The 19,948-nt window shown below is 39.9% G+C and overlaps 1 protein-coding gene across 6 annotated transcripts in view; it reads right to left on the reverse strand.

Annotated features, from left to right (window-relative positions):
* RGS5 (regulator of G protein signaling 5) overlaps window positions 1–19,948 on the reverse strand; it is a 145,502-nt gene that overhangs the window by 58,031 nt on the left and 67,523 nt on the right. For all 6 annotated transcript variants that reach the window (XM_069094677.1, XM_069094674.1, XM_069094673.1 and 3 more), the window contains exon 3: window positions 7,696–7,757. In XM_069094677.1, the coding sequence (XP_068950778.1) occupies window positions 7,696–7,757 (62 nt within the window). The remainder of the gene's footprint in view (window positions 1–7,695; window positions 7,758–19,948) is intronic.

The raw sequence follows: 19,948 nt of genomic DNA on the forward strand, positions 1-19,948 counted from the left end.
ACACACACACACACACACACACACACACACACACACACACACACACATACACACACACACACACACATACAAAATTAGCTGTGTGACCTTGGGCAAGTCACTTAACCCCAATTGCCCTACCCTTCCCCCCTCCAAAAAGCAAAAAAAAAAGAATTATTTTCTTCAATTAGCTTTTGTACCTCCTTTACCATTTGTCCAATTAACTTTTAAAAGAGTTGTTTGCTTCAGTCAATTTTTGTGCTTCCTTTTCCAAGCTTTTGACTTTTTTTTCATAATTTTCCTTCATAACTCTCATTTCTTTTCCTAATTTTACTTCTACCTCTCTTAATTGATTTTGAAGATCCTTTTTAACTTCTGAGAAGATTTTTTGAATTTGAGACCAATTCGGATACCACTTTGGGGCTTCACATGTAGGCATTTTGACAATGTTGTCCTGTTCTGAGTTTGTGATTTGATCTTCCTTGTTGCCATAGTAGCTTTCTACATTCAGGACTCTATTCTGATCCTTACTCAGTTTTCAGTCTGTTTTATGATGTGAAGTTGAGCTCTACTCCTGGGTTGCAAGCAGCATTATCCCAAGCTTCTTATGCCTGGGGCCAGGGGTCTGGTCACTGGCTTTCTATGTTGGGGCCTCAGGTTCTTATGGATTGCCCACTGCTAGGGGTGGCTGAGCTTAGTTGTGCCTCTTGTGCCAGGGTTCCAGGTCTTGCAATTTGTCTTCTGTACTGGAACTAGAGGCCGCCCTGATGGCCTGCTAAGCTAGGACTTAGGGTACTTGGTTGCTGAACTGTGCTGGGGCTGAGTATCCTTCTGGCTTGCCCAGATTCTGTCTGCATTAGGCTGTACTCCCCTTTTGTTCAAATGTGACAGATCTTTCCTGAAGTCTTTCAAAGTTATCTCAAGCTGGAAAATTGCTTCATTACACCTTTGTATGGGTTCTCTCACTCCAGAATCCATTTAGAGGTTTGATTTAATGTTGTTTCCAAGGAAAACTATGGAGAGTTTATGCAGCTTCCTGGCTTTTCTCCACCATCTTGGCTCTGCCTCCCTAATGCCAGATTTGAACTCATGAAGGTGAGTCTTCCCAACTCCAGACTTGGCACTCTATCCACTGTACCACCTACCCTAATAAATATTTGACTATTACTAACTACTCCACAACAATACAAAACATTTCAGTTTTTCACTCAATGACTTACACTTTTCTAGAGTAGCTGATCAACCACTTTTGGCTCAACCTAGTTTGATTGAAAATTTCTGTCCCCACCCCACTATAAATGCCTTACTGGAAGTAGGGTGGAGGGAGTAGGATGGCAGCAGATGAATGATCTACTTGTCCATTTGTCCAGTAGTCCAAAAACAGGGGTCACCCAGTCTCTAGTGGGAAAAGGGATTACTGAGAACCAACTGACCAATCAACAAGCACGTATTAAGTATTTAGTGTCAGGCACTGTACAGTAAGCTGAATGATCCTCTGACCTTGATTACTTGTGTAACCTTGGGCAAATCAACTGCTCAGTGTCTGGGTTTTCACATCTGTAAAATAAGAAGGTTTGACTAAACATCCTATGAATTACTTTTTTTTTAGCTCTGGATATGTGTTTGCAATCTGTTGTTAATTAAGAATCACTAAATCATAACTACAACAACAAAAACCCCAAACTGATTATAAGTTTGATCATGTCTTTTTCCTATTGTCATATAAGCCCTCAATCCCACTCCTGTTACAGGGTCTGCCACAGACAGAAACTCTTAAGAAGCTAGTGGAGGGGGTCAAATGTGACCAAAGGGTCAGCCCAGTTACAGCATTTGGTGAATCAATGGTTTCACAGAGTGAAGTGACACTGAGTATAGCTAACATGGAGGGAATTAAGGAAAGAACATTGAATATAACTTCCCAGGGCGATGAGTTCATTTCTTAATTATTGGCATCCAGAACAGCTGAGACCCTTCCTGTTGACCTGCCTGGCTGCCTTAAGCAGGAGATTTGTTCTCTGTCACTCTGTGGGTTCTGTAGCTCAAAAATTTGTTTAGAATAATTTTTTTACAGGTATTGGAGGTTGGAGCAGGAGATCAAGCAAATTCCTGCTTTTACTAGGCCACTTTGGCTCTGCCTATAGTCATATTTCTTATGTTAAAATATCATCTCTAGGAATGAGTCAGCCTGCCTAGGATTCTCTTCCTCCTCATATCTTCCTCTGGGCTTTTCTCCTTTCTTTCAAGACTTGTCTCAAATACTGCCTTCTTCCTGAGGCATTTCCTCTTCTCCCCCCACCTCTCCACTGCTTGTGCCTTCCCTCTGAGATGATCTTTCATTTACTTTGTCTATATCTTGTATGTATGGAGTTTATTGCATGTTGTCTCCCCCATTAGACTGGAAGCTCTTTGAGGGCAGGGGTTGTCTTTGGACTTAATATTAGCATTTAGCTATTGTGTGGCCCATTATAAACTTTTAATACATTCTTACTGACTGCATGAGGACTTGTTTTTGCCTTTCTTTGTGTCTAGTGCTTAACCCTGTTCCTGGCATATAATTAGGGCTTAACAAATGCTTGTTGAGTAATGGCTAGTCATTAACTTGCTGTGTCAATTTGAGACGGTCATTTCACATTTTTTTATTAATTTTTCATCTGTGAAATGAGCAATATGGACTACATGAGCTCTAAAGGGACCTTTTAGCTCCAACATTATTGGACTCTGCAGCAGTTGGGGGGGGGGGCGTCTTGGACATGAAATGTGTCGATTAGTTCAGGTAGTACACTGCCAATGAGTTCAATGTAGTAGTTCAATCCCAGGTGAGGCCAATTAATTTGAGTGTTATTTATGGTCACAAGATTGTATATGGCATAATAAAGCTGGGAAGGGAAATCATGGTGCTAGTTCCAGAGTTCTGATCCTGATCAAATAGAGGACTGACCCTGGAATCAGGAGGACCTGAGTTCAAATCCAGCCTCAGACACTTGACATACTTACTAGCTGTGTGACCTTGGGCAAGTCACTTGAAAAGGGACTGGTAAATCATTTGTCACCCCTTATAAAAGCAAGGATAATAATAACTGTACTTAGCAAGGATCAAATGAAGCAACAATGTCTCTAGGAAACATTGTGACCTTTAAAACCTTTCAGGAAAAGTAGGTCTGGAATGGCCATTTCTTGCTGACTGAGTGTGGTATCTCAGTTCCCTGGACTCACATATTGATAGTGGTGGGGATTATTTAATAATATCATTCCTAATCTAAATTGTCTAGGCCAATATTTTTTGAGCCTAAAGAAAATACACTTTGTGAGTCCCTCCAGACCTCCTGAATGAAAGCTAGATGATCCTCCCCAACTAAAGGAGAACATATAGGAGTTGGAACATTTTAGAGTATAACCATGCCAGTGATTAAGGCCCCAAGGAATCTGAGATCATGTAGCTTGGAGAAGAGAAGGTTAAGATGTGACTCAAAAAGCCATAAAAGTTGTTTTTTGTTTTTAAGAGGATTGTACCCAGCTGCTTTCATTTGCACTAAGAAAAGATCAAGGAAAAAAACAAGTTTACTTTAAGGGGGCATGGGTAGTGCCTAGAATTGGCACAAAGACTAAGTTCCCTCTTAATCAAGACATAAGACCAAGAGTGAATGTGATGCATCCTCTCTTGGACATGTCAACTGTTATACTCAATCAGAAAGATGTAATCTTGGAAACAAAAATGTTTATATACCAGGTTTTCTGGCCCTTTGGTTCCCCCAAACATTTAACAGCTCCATGGGCTAATGTTAGATATATTACCATTGTGGGACATGAGACGTGTTAGTTAGCTTATAAACAGGATTGATATGCACTCGAATTAGATTTTTGAAGTAAAAGACTGAACTTTCCAGTATAAAATCACTGGAATGGAATGGAAATTTGTGTCTAATGATAGCCATTTCTAGAGGGGCAGTGGGGAGGGAAGAAAAATAGGGAAAAAAGAAAATTACATAACTTTATTATATATTTAAAAGGTATAGCAGATTGTACAAAATAGATTTGCAATTTCACATACAATCATCTTTTTTTCCTATTCAACTATGTTATAGAAATGCTTGCTTCTTAAGTTCAGAATAAAATGAATTAATAAATTTTACAAAGCACTTATTAAGTCCTTACTACATACCAAGCACTGTGCTAAGTACTGAGGATGCAAATAGAAAAGAAATTCACAGTCTAAAAGATGGAGATAACCGATTAAGGAAGGTTTGGTTCATTTCATGTCCAATGGAAAGGTCAGGTGGTACCTAGCGAGGTTCAGAAAATGAGGGCAGCAGGGCTGAAGAGCAGGCCTTACAGACCTTGGGAAGCAAGAATATGGATCAGCATCTAGTGCCTGCTGGAAACTGGGGAATGGAGCAATAAGGGATCAGAGGAGGAGAATGGTCCCTGACTCCCTGGTATGTCATTTGATAGTGCTGGCCTGCAGTCTGTTGGCAGATTAGAGTGGGATGGGGGAACAGGTAGGTCTATTATGTATATAGAACTAGAAAATTCATTATTCACCCATTCACTCATTCATACTTATGAAGTACCTATGATGCAGAAGTCATGATCCTGCTCGTTGGCAGGAGGATGGATAGGATGTCCTTTTCTAATTCCTCTTTTCCTAATATTTACAGTCTTTCTCAGTCATGCTTATGTTGTTTTGATAGGTTTAGAGATCTGAAGTACTGATTGGACGGGACTTTAAAATGATGGATGATGTCTCTCCATGGAATGTAAGACACAGCCCCAAAGACACAGTCTTGAAAATAAAGGATTTGGTGTCTTTCACTATGAGAGTCATCAACTCCTGAGCTAAACATTAAAGATGTAAAACTCTCTGCCTCTGTCTTACCTCCTATCTTAGCTCACTTATCTCAACAGTTTTCTGTCTAATAACATCCCTAGAAATATTGGCAGTTCTCCCCAAGGATTATAGTGACTCAAAAGGAATATACATGAATAGATCAATATTTATCTGTCTTTTTGCCTCTGCTAAAGACACAAGCATGGTCCTAATGAACACTACGGCACTGTAAGAACATCAATAAATCACAGTAGAAGACTGATTCCATTCAGTAATTGTTTTGTTATCATAATTCCATGGATTATAAAACCTATAAGTTAAATCTCAGTTAATAAAGGACACTAACCCAAGGAACCCAACAGAGCTGTGTAGCTGTGGTTAGCTAGGTCTAGGACTTATACAACAATAATAAAAGTGAAGAATGGGAAGTTGTGAGTTTAAACCTTACCTAAAGCACTTACTTAAAAAAACATACAGAATCAGAAAAGATGTTTTAGAAAATGAATAACAATGGAAAGGGGACTTTTAAAAACTCTTTTGGAAAGAAGAGGAAGACTAAAGGAGGGAGAAGAAGTGGTTGAGATGATAATGATAGACAATAGAAAAAAGACAGAATTACTTCTTGGCCTCCATTTTCTTCTAAAGAGAAGGATCTTTGGACTGGAAAGAGAACAACAAAAACATTAGATTGGGAATCTGGAGTCCCAGGACTTTGAGCTTAGTTCTAGGGAACGAAAAGTCTTGTTGTTCAGACCACTCCTGGAATATTAGGTTCTTTTCTTGATACCACATTGGAGAAAATGCAATGGGGAGCTCTACCTCGAATATAGCCTGGGAAGCCTTTGATAAATATTGATTAATTGACTGATCTCTAAAAGCAACCCATAATACTCAGAGACCTTGAATTCCTGGCATATGAGGGTTGATGAAAGAATTAGGGATGTTTAACCTGGAGAAGAGAAGGACTTGGTAAGGCAGTCTTAAATTACTAAAAGGAGTGCCATATGGGAAAGGGCCTTGTTCTTTTTAAATCAATCAACAAAGATTTATTAAGTGCATACATACTATGTCCCAGGTACTGTGTCAGTGCTGGGAATACATAGAAACGCAAAACAGAACAGTCCCTGCTCCCAAGGGTTGAAATTGCAGAGCGGTAGGTTTAATGATCAGTATGGAGTGGACAAGAAGGCATTATTGAGGCCCTTTACAATTCTGAAATCCTATGATTCCACATGATTCTGAGTTCTGTCACTGACTAGGTCTATCACCTTGAGAAGTCACTTCTCTGTAGGCCTCAGTTTCCTTATCTGTAAAATTAAGAGGTTGGTTTAATTGATTTCTAAGGCTCTTTTCCAGATCTGCCATTTTTGATTTATTGATTTTTAACTATTTTGACCTTTCCTTCTCTGTGTTCTAAGACAATTTTTACTAAGTCAACCCAGTGGTTTTGTTCTATTCCCCAAATCATTCAGTAGAGAGCTAAGGTCCTAGATGAAGAGCAAATAGGCCATAAAGGAGACAGAAGAGCTGGCAAGGGGATGGTGCCAATGTTGAAGGCTAAGTTGGGAAGCACATCCAGCTCACAGATCAGGGGTGGGGAATGGAGTCAGACTTGGAGCAATGGAAAAGTCCTAACAGGAGCTTTGTAGTAGAGTGGTAGAGACTTGCAAGCACTGTCTTGGACATCACCTCACTGTGTAATCTTGCCCAAGTGACATTTAAAACTTGGTTCCCTTTTCTACAAAATGAGGGAGATTAAACTCTGACTATGAAGGTCCCTTCTAATTCCCTGTCTTTCTAGCAAGGATGATGATAAGAACTCAATTAATAATTCTGGCCTCACCAAGAACTGGAAATTTAGGCGATGTCCATCAATTGCGGAATGGCTGAACAAGTTGTGGTATATGAATGTAATGGAATACTATTGCACTACAAGAAATGATTATCAGGTGGGCTTCAGAAAAACCTGGAAAGATTTATATGAACTGATGCTGAGTGAAGTGAGAAGAACCAGGAGAACATTGTACACGGTAACAGCCACAGTCTGTGATGACTGATTTTGATAGACTTAGGCCCTCTCAGCAATGCAAGGATCTAAGGCTTCCAAAGGATTCATGATGGAAAATGCCATCCACATCCAGAGAAAGAACTATGGAGTCCAAATGCAGAGTGAAGCAGACTATTTTCTTTTTTTGTTTTGTTTTTTCTTTCTCATGGTTTCTCCCATTCATTATAATTCTTCTGTACAATAAAACTTACGGAAAAATATGTTTAATAGGAATGTATATATAGAGCCTATATCAGATTGCAGGCTGTCTTGGGGAGGGAGAAAAATTTAAAACTTATGGGAGTAAAAAACTAATTTAAATTTTAAAAATATAATAAATAAACATAAAATTTAAAACTTATGGAAGTAAAAAACTAAAAATAAATAAATTAAATTAAAAAAGAAAGTATAAAAATATTCTGGCCTCAAACACTTACTAGCCATGTGAGCCTGGGCAAGTCACTTAACCCCATTTGCCTCAGTTTCTCCATCTGTAAAATTAACTGGAGGAGGAAATGGTGAATCATCCCAGTCTCTCTGACAAGAAAACCTTAAATGGGATCATGAAGAATCAGAGACAACTGAGAAATGACTGAATTATAATTATTATGACTGTAGCTAGCATTTATATATCAATGTAAGGTTTCAAAGCACTTTACATATATTATCTCATTGTATCCTGACAACTCTTGGAGGTAGGTGCTAATATCATCTCCACTTTACAGATAAGGAAAGTGAGGCAGATAGAGGTTAATTGACTTATCCAAGGTCACACCACTAGTAAATATTTAAGGCAAGATTTGAACTGACTCTAGGTCCAGCGCTAATAGCAGTCAAGACTTACAGCTGTTCTGCAGGAGCTTCTCCAAGGAATCACGCCACTGTAAAGCCTCTTCTGGTGAAGGCCTAAAGTCAAAGGAAGAGAAGGAAATGAGTGAAGACCGCAAGTGGAGAGTTACACATATACCATGTTGGTCAGTTAAGGGGTCTCTTCTGACTGCCTCCCCCATCAGCAGAATGTGGGGGACAGAACTGTTCTTACAATTGTAGAACTGGCTTTGTGCTAATGTCCCCACAGGGCCTCCCCTGATCATCCTGGTACCCTCTTTGTGACATGGCTGGCCCAGCTTAAGAATTCTTCCCTGGGACCTTGGGAAACTGCATCTGGCCTGGGATCCTTTGGATCCCTCCATAGTCTATCACAGAATTGTAGGATGTTAAAGCTAGAAGGTACATTATAGATCATCCAGTTAACCTCCTTGTTTCACTGAAGGAAAAACTGAGGCCCCAAAGAGTCACCTAACTTGCTTGAGGCCACACAGATAGTACTTGACATCGCTGGAATGTGAACCCAGGGCTCCCTGCACCCTATCTAACCATGACCATGCTCTCCATAAAGCTAGCGCCCAGCAAACACAGCTTCACCCAACTGTCCCACTCTGGGGACCAAACCTCTGATTTTGCCTCTCCTTCCCTACTCATTTTATCAGAGCAGAGGCTATCTCCACAACTGAAGATCACATCCTGATGTAATCCTAATTAAGCTGCCCCCAGCCCCAAGATTCTAACTTCATTATAGGCCTGGCCCTATTGAACAGCAGCCCCACTGCACCTACCTAATCCCCCTGTTCCCCCCACCAATGTCCTAACTTCTTTTTGTATGCCTTACTGCTCACTGGAACAACAGGTGTGTTCCTGAACTCTTAGTTCCCACAGAAACAGCAGGTGTGTCCATGTGATGGGAACCTAGCTACGGCCTCTACCTGGTCACTGCCCCCAAACCCTTTCCCACAGAAATGGGTGTGTTCGTATATTCGGTCACAATCACATCATCCATCTAGCCCAAGACAGGACCACAATACCTAACTCTCTGTCTTAACCAGACAGGACCACAATAGCTAGCCAGTTGGAGGGCAGAATGACCAGAATGTTTAACCACCGAACCATAGATGGGACCCCTCCTCGGTTACCTAATCCCTTAACAAACTCCTCCTGCCTTTTTAATATTAATGATATTCCTCTATTTTATGTAAATTTCTGTAAGTAATTGCATCTTTACCCTGTAAAAATCCATCTTGCTTTCTCTAAAGTTGCTGGTTCCTCTTGGAACTTAGCTGGCTTCATGAGAGGCATCAATCTCAATAAATGCCTGTACTTGGATTAGAGGTGGTCTGACTGAATTCTTTGAGATGATTCCACCACAACACATCATGAAACCGCAAAAGTTTTTGGATGGGCAGAGCCCCTACCTCAGCAGTTTTTGGCACCCCCAGGTTTAAACCACAACACATACCTTCCAAAAAAGGAGTCATCCCTGACAGCCTGCCTCCAGGTAATGATCTTCTCAGAGCTTATCTGGGCTGTGCCTTAGACAGCAAGTCTGTCACTTAAAGCTTCCCAGGTGGTGGAACCTGCCAGGTGCAATAGTTGCATTCCATCAGGAGAGCACTGAAAACCTAGAGTCATTGCCACCTGATGGGAAGGCATCAGAAGAGATGCCTCACTAGCATTATAACCTCCCTAACTGTACCTGGCGTGGTAGGAGAAGCATTGAGTCAGTTAGTTCATTATATTCATTATCAGTGTGACCAGAAGCAATTCATTTTATCTTTCTGAGACAGCTGATATTGCTGTTGTTTGTCCTTCACACTACAAGAGGACCATGACATCAGGGAGGTGATAACATGATTTGCAAGTGAAATGGATTTAAACGAGGGAGGGCTGTGCAAAGTCACCAGCCTCACTCTCTCCTCTGGAGCCATCTGGGTCCAGTGAGAAGATATAGATCAGGATGACTGGGGATGACCCTGGATGCAGTGGGAGACCTTGGCCTTTTTAAGCTAATGTGTCTAACAGGTATCAGTTTTACTGAGGCTGGCAGCTGATGGCACAATGGATAGAGCTCCAGGCCTGGAGTAAGGAAGATCTGAGTTCAAATCTGACCTCAGACACTTACTAGCTCTATGAACCTGGGTAAGTTACAGATGTTTGCATCAGTTTTCTCAACTATAAAGTGGGGATCATAATAGCATCCACCTCCCATTGTTGTTGTGAGGATCAAATGAGATATTTTTAAAGAACTTAGCACAGTGCGTGGCACATAATAGGTGCTTAATAAATCCTTCCTTCCTCTTTTCCTTCCTTCTTTCTTTCCTTCCCTCCTTCCTTCCTCCCTCCCTCCCTCTTCTTCCTTCCTCCCTTAGTTGCTCTTTCCTTTCTTTGTTCCTCCCTTTCCTTCCTTACTCCTTCCCTTTCCCTCTTTTTGCTTTCTAATCAAAGATTTGAAGCATTTATGGGGATAACAGGGGCAATGAGTTTCCTATGACCTGATTCATTTCAATGACTTATAGATACTTTGCATAAATTTTCTGGAGAATTGCCTCTACTGGGGGGTGCAGTGCAGCTAGAGAGAGCACCAGTCCAGGAATCAGGAAGACCTGAATTCAAATCCCATCCCATTTATCAGCTGTGAGATCCTGGGCAAGTCACTTCACTTTTGTTTGTTGCAGTTTCCTTATCTGTAAAATGGGGATGGATCATAATAGCACCTACCTTACACAGTTTTTGTGAGGATCAATATAAATGCTAGCTCTAACACTTGACAAAAGTCAAGTTAACTGGCGATGGCCTGGTATGCATTGGATGGTGCTGGCAACTTCCATGTCTAACCAAACTCTAAGCACTCCACAGCACCCGCTCCAACCTCCTTCATGGCCACTGAAACAAATTGTTCTCAGATCTTTCCACCTGGGGAAGTTGTCACATGCTTGGGTAGACCCTCTACCTCGCCCCAACTCACAATGGGTTTAAAGCCCTACAGTACCCTCAACCTGGGTTAGCCCATCTGCCTAGATGCTTTGCCAGGGTGTGGCCTCTATAGCTTCTCAGCTTCTTGGAAGCACAGGTGAGAGCTGAGTGCCAGGGGGACACTGAAGATGAATGCACAGCCCTAAGAGTCACCTCAGGTTGACATGGGGATGACAAGGATTTAGATCAGGTATCAAATAATAAAAGCTAACATTTATATAGCACTTCAAGGTTTGCAAAAAATGTACAAATAAGAGCTCATTTGTTCCTCAGCAACAACCCTGGGAGGTAGGTGCTAATGTTACCCTGTCTTACAGATGAGAAAACCAAGGCAGACAGAGTTCAAGTGATGTGACCAAGGTCCCACAGTTAGTGTCTGAGAAAGGATGTCTTCCTGACTTCAGGTCCAGTACTCGGATCTAAAGAGAGGACACTTAAAAAAAACAAACATAGAACACTTTAAATGAGGAGAGGCTGCTGAGGGATGGTAGCAAAAGAAATGGTCAGGATGTGGAAATGATGGAATGAATATGCCTTCTCCTGCTCCAGGATAGCATTAGGGCACAAGAGAAGGAGTACTAAAAAGGAGGGTTAAGACTGAATGCAGGGGCAGCTGGGTGGTGTAGTCCTGTAATCAGGAGGATCTGAGTTCAAATCTAGACTCAGACATTTACTAGTTGTGTGATCCTGAGCAAGTCATTTGACCCAGTTTGCCTGTCCCCTCTGCCAACCCCCCAAAATGAATACTGCATCTTCTGGGGGAAAGCCAGGTTTCAGTGGAGCCAAGAAGAAAAGAATGTGAAATGAAGAGATTCGGGGCAAACTATAGTGCTTACAATTAGGTGCCGGACAAATATTTGATGACTGGATGGTTGGGTTAGCTGAGGTAGAAGGATTCATTAAAACTCTGTAATAAAAAAATCAAAGCCCTCCTGCCTGGAGTCAGGGAAATAGACTAGCAAACTTATCAAGTTGTTTAAGCCCCCAGAGTGCTTAGTTCTGTGAATATTCTCTCCAGATAGAAGTGCATTCACTGTCTCCCCTTCTCCAGTTAATAGTAAAGGGTATCAGGAAAGAACTGTGTCCTGAGGAGGGACACTGGGCTGGAGTGTGTTACCATATCCAATTTGTCTCTAATGGGCTTTTGAAAACTAGGGTAATGGTCAATAATGTTAGCACATCACAGCCAAAATTAAATCCCTGAAAGGGACATCTGCAGAGTCTGCCTGGGGTTTAAATTAGCTCAGATTGATTCAAAGACACAGAGTCAAGCAGGATGCATCTCCCACTACATGAGACCTAGCATTCTGATTACCAGTCCAGGAAGTACCCAAGTTCATTTTGTCTCAATTCTCTGAACTCTGGTCCCTTCATTAAGGCAAGGTTTTGGAAATAAAAGAAATACAGATAAAAGTGACCAGAAACATCCTTGTTTTAAAGGTCATAACAGACTCTAATTCTCAAGGTGGTAGATAGGATCTAGAAGGTATAGTGGAGCTGCGGGGGGGCGGGGGGAGGAGGAGGAGGATAGTGACTGATCAGGAATGCCAATGGTGATACTGTGTATAAACAGAAGGAAAAAGACAAACATTTTACATACAGACATTTAATTCTTCTAGGATAAATTAAACTCACAGATGATCCCAAAACCTTATGTTTGCTGATTATCTCAGTGGCCTCAACCAAGGCATTGGTCAGATCTGTTAGCCAGAAACCAAAAAGACAAGACTGAAAAATCGAGCTGTTTCACTCATTGGCACATTTTGTTCTCCCTGTGCTCCACTCAGTGATTGAAACCACTTGCAACCAATTCATTAGTCAACAAATATTCTTGGGCACCAATAACTTGCCCAGTACCCTTCTGGCTTCTGTGATGAATATGAAATGAGTATGTCTTATATTAAATTTCTGTTTTTCTCTACTCGTTTCTTCTTCTTCAGCTAGCTGGCAATATTCACTAGGGCAGGCATCATGCATTATGATTCTCTGTCTCCTCAACTTTTCTGATGTTTAGCACTGATCCCAAGTCTTTGTAGTTCGGTTGTTTAGTTATATCTGATGCTTTGTGGCCACATTTGGAGTTTTCTTGGCAAAGATACTGAAGTTACTTACCATTTCTTTCTCCAGCTCATTTTATAGATGAGGAAACTGAGGCAAACAGGATTAAGTGACTTGTCCAAGGTCACACAGCCAGTGAGTGTCTGATGACAGATTTGAACTCAGGAAAATGAGTCTTCCTGATTCTACCACTGTGCCACCTAGCTGCCCACTGATCAAGTCACAAGCACTCAAAAATAGGGGCTTAGAGAAAGGATATGACTAGAAGGGTCAAGGAAAACTTGAAGGTGGTTATACTTGAACTGGGCCTTGGAGGAAAGGATGAGTTTGGTTACGCACAGAGAAAGGGGAAGGCCATTTCGGGCATAGAAAATGAATCATGATGGGATTTTTCTCCGTTTGTGAAACGTGCTTGATGAGTGATTTCAATCTCATATTCTCTTCCTATCCTCATCAGCCTTCTGGTAGGTATTCTGGTGTAGTGAATGGTAAAAACAAAATAAAACTTATTTTCAAATGGGGATAAAGGGAAGAATCTGGACTCATAAAACATGTAAAGAACCCCTTGAATGTTTGTGTTATGAACTTAGATGGTGGCACCATTACAGCAACTTGTTCATAATTTCATTTTCTGGTGATTCTTTTCTCCATTTCCAAAGAAGAATGAGTGATCTAGGCCTTGGTCTCCATTTAATTCACCCTCTATGTTCCATTTTTACATCTTTCATGAGAATCCATTTGGTTCTCCTAAGAATTTCAAAGTTAGATCTTCCAATGGCTTCTCCATAGGAAACAACTAACTGATGAGAGAAAAACTTGGGAAAAAGTTGCCAGGAAAGTTCATGGGATAGTCTGCAAGGCCCTTCCAACTCTTAAGGTTCCATTGGTGATTCTCCACTCCCTTGTTTCCTTTTCCTTAACCAACAATATAGACCCTATCTTCCGAGGTCATAGTTGAAATAGATATACATGCTTCATGAGGTATAATTTGAGGTATTTAGAAGATTACTGTTCCACTCTAATCCCAAGCAAAATCTTTCTCCATGACCTGTCATTGGAACTCAAAATGCAAGCACTGCCTTTATAATTAGTTTTATGGGGTATTTATCCTTTGAGGCAAGAGGGACCCTTCCTGAGAGTAGTATGAGCTTAAAAAAAAAAAAGAAGTCAGGTGGTAAAAGTGGGAATGAGATAGAAAGGGATGGGGAAAAGAAAGGAATAAACATTTACATAATACATATTATGTGCCAAGCACTGTGATAAGCATTTTATAAATATTGTCTCATCTGAGAAAGGAAGGAAGGAACAGAAAGTAAGAAGTAGAGTACCTACTGACCAACTTCATAGTTCTACCATGCATTTACTATGCTCTCCTTTTCAAATTCTTTTTCAACATTAAAATTATATTTTAAATAATAAAGTAGATTACTATTAAGGTAGTAATCAATTACTGAAATTTCCCAACCTAAACTCTATTTTTTTTTTTATAAGCAATTGGGGTTAAGTAACTTGCTCAAGGTTACATGGCCAGTTATGTCTGGGTGTGGTGATAAGTATCTGAGCCCGGATTTGGTCATCCCAACACTGGAGCCGGTGCTCTTACTTGCTGAGCCACCTGGCGGCCCCAGGCAATTTATATGCAATTTTTTTTTTTTTTTTTTTGCTTTTTGGAGGGCAATTGGGGTTGTGACTTGCCCAAGATCACACGGCTAATTTTTTTGTGTTAAGTGTGTGAGGCCGGATTCCAACCTAAACTCTTAAAAGTAACCATGGTTACTTAATAAACTAAGGGCAGTGACAGATTCATTAATTCAACAAAATATTTACCTAGCCCTGTAGAGGACACAACCCAAAGGTCTCTCCTTCAAGCACCTTTAAATCTACTAGGGAACAAGCTTATATACAAACATACAAATACATATAGACATAAAATATACTACATATATGTTTATGTTTATAAATAACTATTCATTTATACTCATATGTGTGTGATTTCCCCTTATTAGAATGTAAAATCCCTGAGGGTAGAGATTATCGTCCTTCCTCGTATTTGTGTCTTTAGCACTTTAAATTAGAGTTCTTGGAACATGCTAAATGTTTACTAAATATTCTATCTATCTATCTATCTATCTATCTATCTATCTATCTATCTATATGCCTATCTTATCGGTCTATCTATCTCTTATCTATCTGCCTATCTTATCTGTCTATCTATCTCTCTTATCTGTCTGCCTATCTTATCTGTCTATCTAATGCTTTAGGGTTTACAGAGTAGTGGGAGACTGTACTAGAAAGGTAGTTTGGAGCTATATCACACATAGCCTTGAACAGCATACTAAAATGTCTGACATCTATCTGGTAGGCAATGAGGAAACTACAAAGGCTTTTTTAACAGAGGAGTGGCATTATCTGAGTCATACATTAGGAAAACCTGACCAAAGACTTTAGGATGGATTAGAGCCTGAGAGATCAGTTAGATTCTTGTTGCAATAGATCAAAGGAGAGGTTATAAGGACTTGATCTAGTGTAGCAGTAGAGGGAATAGAAATGAGGATATGATATTGAAAAGGAAGATTACTAGGTCTTACTGACCAGTAAGATATTGGAAGTGAGGGAAAGAAGAAGTGGAGCTGGGTTAGAAAGAGGTTTTGGTGGTTGAGGAAAGACATGAACTCAGCATTCTATTGGGTAAAAGGCAGGAGAGAGATGGGATGGCACCTCAGCAAGGTATATACAGACTTAAGCATTGGAAGGAACATGCAGAATCTGACATGCTCACAAAACATACAGGCAAATTATATATAACAGAAAGTTGGAAATGAGGTGTTGGAGCTTTGGAGGATCAGGGATGAAGGCAGAAGCTTTGAAATCATCAATAGAGCAATAATACCTGGAACTAAAAGTAGATGAGGAATCCTAGGATGGGGAGGAGGAGAAAGGGTGAGGTGAAAAGGAGATAGAGGAAGGAGAGATGGGAGATCGAGAATGTTGGGAGTTTGGGGAAATATATACATTTAAGAGGAAAAGGCATCCATAAAGGAGATGTTGAAAGAATGGACTGATGTGTAGAAGACTAAGGAAAGACAAGAGTAAAAGAGAAAGAGTAGACAGTTTCAAGAAGGAAGAAGAGTAGTGCTAAATAATAAATGCTAGAGGTGGCTAGGTGGTGCAGTGAATAGAGCAGCAGCTCTGGAGTCAAGAGGACCTGAGTTCAAATCCAGGCTCAGACACTTAACATTTACTAGCCATGTGACCTTGGGCAAGTCACTTAACCCAAATTACCCTGCCCTCCCTCTCTCCAAAAAAAGCAAAAAAAAAAAAAAAAATAATAGCAAATGCTAAAGAAGGTGAAGAGAAATCAAGGAAGACATAGAATGAGAAAAAGTCACTGAATTCGATGATGAGGGGACCATTAATGACCATCCAGAGACAATAAAGAAGACAGAAGAAGAGGATAAATAAGTGAGTGAATGGTGTATGGGGACTGAAATGTATATTACTTTTCAGTAAAAGGCAGGAGAGAGATGGAACAGTATCTCAACAAGGTAACAGGATAGCAGAATTTTATAGACTTAGAGTTGGAAGGGACCTGAGAGGTTATTTAATCCAACTCTCTCATTTTACTGATAAAGAAACTGAGGAACAGAAAGATTAAGCCATTTGCCCAAGGTCACACAGGTAGAAAGAAGACAACATGGAAGAAACGCATTATGGTTCAAAAAAAGAGTGCTGCTTGTGAAGTCATGGGATTTGATTTAAAATCCCAAGACTGTGACCTCCTGAGTGACCTCAAGAGAATTACTTAACCTATGAAAGATGCAGTTTCTTCATCTGAAAAATGAAAGATTTGGACTAGATACCTTCAAAAGTCCTGTCCAGCTTGAGATTTTTGCACCTAAGGGTCAGAACTAATATTTCAGCCAAGGTCTTTTGAGAATCAAAGAAAAGTATCTAGTATAGTAGGGAAGGCCTGAGCCTGTTTGTTTCCAAAGAGGAAGGAGCCAATAAGAACAGACTGAATATATAAGGGTAATATAGTAATTGATGGAGCAATATTTCAAAAGAGGTAGAAAGGAATAGCATCAAAGGTATAAGTGAAGGAGTTAAGCCTCCAAGGGAAGACAGTTCCCCAATGAGAACTAAGGAAATGAGATAATATGGGTAACCATAGGAAGATATTTCAAGGTATAGAAAAGGAAACCATTAATCTCAATCCTTCTCAGCAAATTAGGGAATAAAGTCAATTGCTAACAGTAATGGAATGAGGAGAGAGATTTGAGTAGGAGTTTGAGAGTGGAAAAGGTCTGTAACATCAGTTTCCTTTAGGGAACATGATTATGAGTCATACAGATGTCTTCTGAGGATAAGTGGTATTTTCCAAAACAATTCAAACTCCCAGAAAAGATTGGGGCAGAGGAGGGGCAAAGGGGGAAAAAGGGGACACATAAACACTTAGAAGTGGACAAGTAGTCCCATGGTTTTGGTTTGCTTATAAAAGCAGGCCCTTTGTTTCTGAATCTAGGCCAGGATTCAGTGACATAGTTCAGGACTATGCATAGTCTAATGGCAGTAGGTATATCAAAGCAGGAAGCATGATATTGTATTTAACTTGTTTTAAAGTAGGTTCTAACAGATCAATAACTGCCTTTTGGTTTGCTTTCAAATGGGAGGTTATGGTCTGCTGCTGCTGTAGTCTCAGCTATGAAATGTGGCTTTTATAATCCAATGGCCACTCTGCATTGATGAGTTTCTCTTTTATAAATGCAGAAAACTCAATTATGTCTCCCTTCCTGTGGCTAGGATCACTTTGAAGAAATAAAAGGAGAATGGAAATAACCACTTAGGTTGATGAAAAAAAATAGAGGTAAAAATAATAGGCTGTTTCTTCCTACCCTAAGCCTTCAATTCTACATTAAATTGATGTCTATTTGAACAAAATAATTTATTAATTTCTATAAATATTGGTTTCTTTTTCATATGTAGATAGGTGGTGAGAGATTCTTAAGTTATCAGGCTTTATTCAAAGACTAGGTAGGAGACTCGCAAATTTACAGAATTTTAGAAATAGAAAAGACCTTAGAAATAATCCAGTTCAGCCCTTTATTTTACAAATAAAGAAACTGAGGCCCAAGGTCAATAAAAAGTCAACAAACAAGCATTTATTAAGAGCTTACTATGTTCTAGGCACTGTGCTAAAAACAAAGACAAGCAAAAAAATCTCTGATCACATGTGTTTACATCCTAATGGGGTAGACAGCATGCACATAAATCTGTAAGGATAAGTTAAAAACAGTAGATGGAAAGTAGTTATAAAGGGGAGGGCACTGGTTGGAGAGGGGAGAGAGGGAGAATTTGTGAAAGGCCTTCTGAAGAAAGTGGTATCTGAGCAGAACACTAAAGGAAGTCAGAGATTCTAAGAAGTAGAGGGAGAAGGCCTTCTAGACATGACGGATGGATGTTGATGGAAGTGGGACTTCCTACTTCTATTTTATATTCAAACTGTTTCTCTAGCCTTCCTCTCCAGGCTGCCTCCTGAAAATAATCTCCTCTTACAGATGAGGTAATCTAGATGGTTTCTGTATTTATTGTAAATATTCTTTCAGTCTAGGAACCCAAAAAGGAAGGATGGGGATGACTAAGAGAGAGCATGTCTTATTAAATTTTAGTGGAATCAGTGTACATTTGGGGAATTGAACTGAGGGAGCTTCATAAATTTTTACAATGAAGATACAAAGAGATCACAGAAAGAGGAGAAGATCCTATATGTCCCAAAATATTTATAGTAGTTCTTTTTTGTGATGGCAAAGACATAGAATCTAAGAGGGTACACATCAGCTGTGGAATGGCTAAACAAATTATGGGAGGCTAACATAATGGAATATTATTATTTTATGAGAAATGATGAAAAGGATGGTTTCAAGGAAACCTGAGAAGACTTGTCTGAACTGATGCAGAGCGAAGTGAGCAGAGTCAAGAGAACAATTTATAGTATAACAATAATATTGCAAAGATGAACAATTTTGAGAGACTTTAGAAATCTAATCAAAGGAATCATCAGGCACCATTCCAGAGGTTGTATAGTAAAGAATGTTACCTCGTTAGGTAGAGAGAGTGCCTAGGGCACAGGCCTGCTGAGTTCAAATCCAGTCTCAGATAATAGATATTAACTGTGTGACCCTAGGCAATCCACTAAACTCATTTACTTCATTTTCCTCAATTGTAAAATAGGTATACTAATAACACCTACCTCCCAGGGTTGTTATGAGGATCAAATGAATTTATATTTGTAAAGGGCTTTGTACAGTACCTGGCACATAGTAGATGCCAAATAAATGCTAGCTATTGATGTTATTAGTATTATTATTGCTTCTTCACAAAAAGATGATGGACTAAATATGAAGAATGAAACATAGTTTTGGATATGGCCAGTGTGGGAATTTTTTGACTTGACTATGCATATTTGTTACAAGGGATTTGTTTTTGTTTATCCAGTGAGGTCAATAAGAAAATGGGGGAGAGAAAAAAATGCATATTAATTGAAATAATATATAATTTATAAAAATATAATATGGATAGCTATCTTACATTTAGGTTCAAGAACTCAAATGCACAAGGGCAAAATGGAGGACAGGAATTATCTGAAAGAGGCCAAGGGATGTGAATGGGCATTAAGTTCAAGAGGCAGCTATTATCTAGTAGAATTGGCCTTAAAGCCAGGAAGACCTGTGTTCAAATCTCACCTCTTGACATATACGTGATTATATGATGCTCAGTAAACTTTAATTCCTCAATGTCCGAGACAACTCTAAGACTATTAAAGTACAGAGAAGATATTGATTGGTAGAGGGTTAGAAGCAGGGTTAGAAGCAGAATTGAAATCACTTGTTCAACAATAAAAAGATAATTTTAACATGATACAATAGTGTGATATGACAGTCCCCAAAGTTAATGTTGTCATAGGCTGAATTGAGAGGCATAGCTTCTAGGAATAAGGAGGTGATAAGTCCATTACACTTTTGTCAGAAAATGTATGGAGTACTGTGTCCAGTTCTGGGCACAATTTAAGAAGGACATTGAGCTTTCGGGGGCAGAGCCAAGATGGCAGAGTAGAAGCAGGACCTTCCCGCGGCTCCGGCTTCCACCCTCCCCAATCCATGTAAAAAGGGGACTCTAAACAAACTTTGGAGCTGCAGAACCCACAAAATGACACAGAGAAGCTAACCTCCCGCTGA

The sequence above is a fragment of the Petaurus breviceps genome, unplaced genomic scaffold, assembly GCF_028583685.1.
Source record: "Petaurus breviceps papuanus isolate PSGF00001 unplaced genomic scaffold, PetGlider_PUasm1.0 220, whole genome shotgun sequence".
NCBI lineage: Eukaryota > Metazoa > Chordata > Mammalia > Diprotodontia > Petauridae > Petaurus > Petaurus breviceps.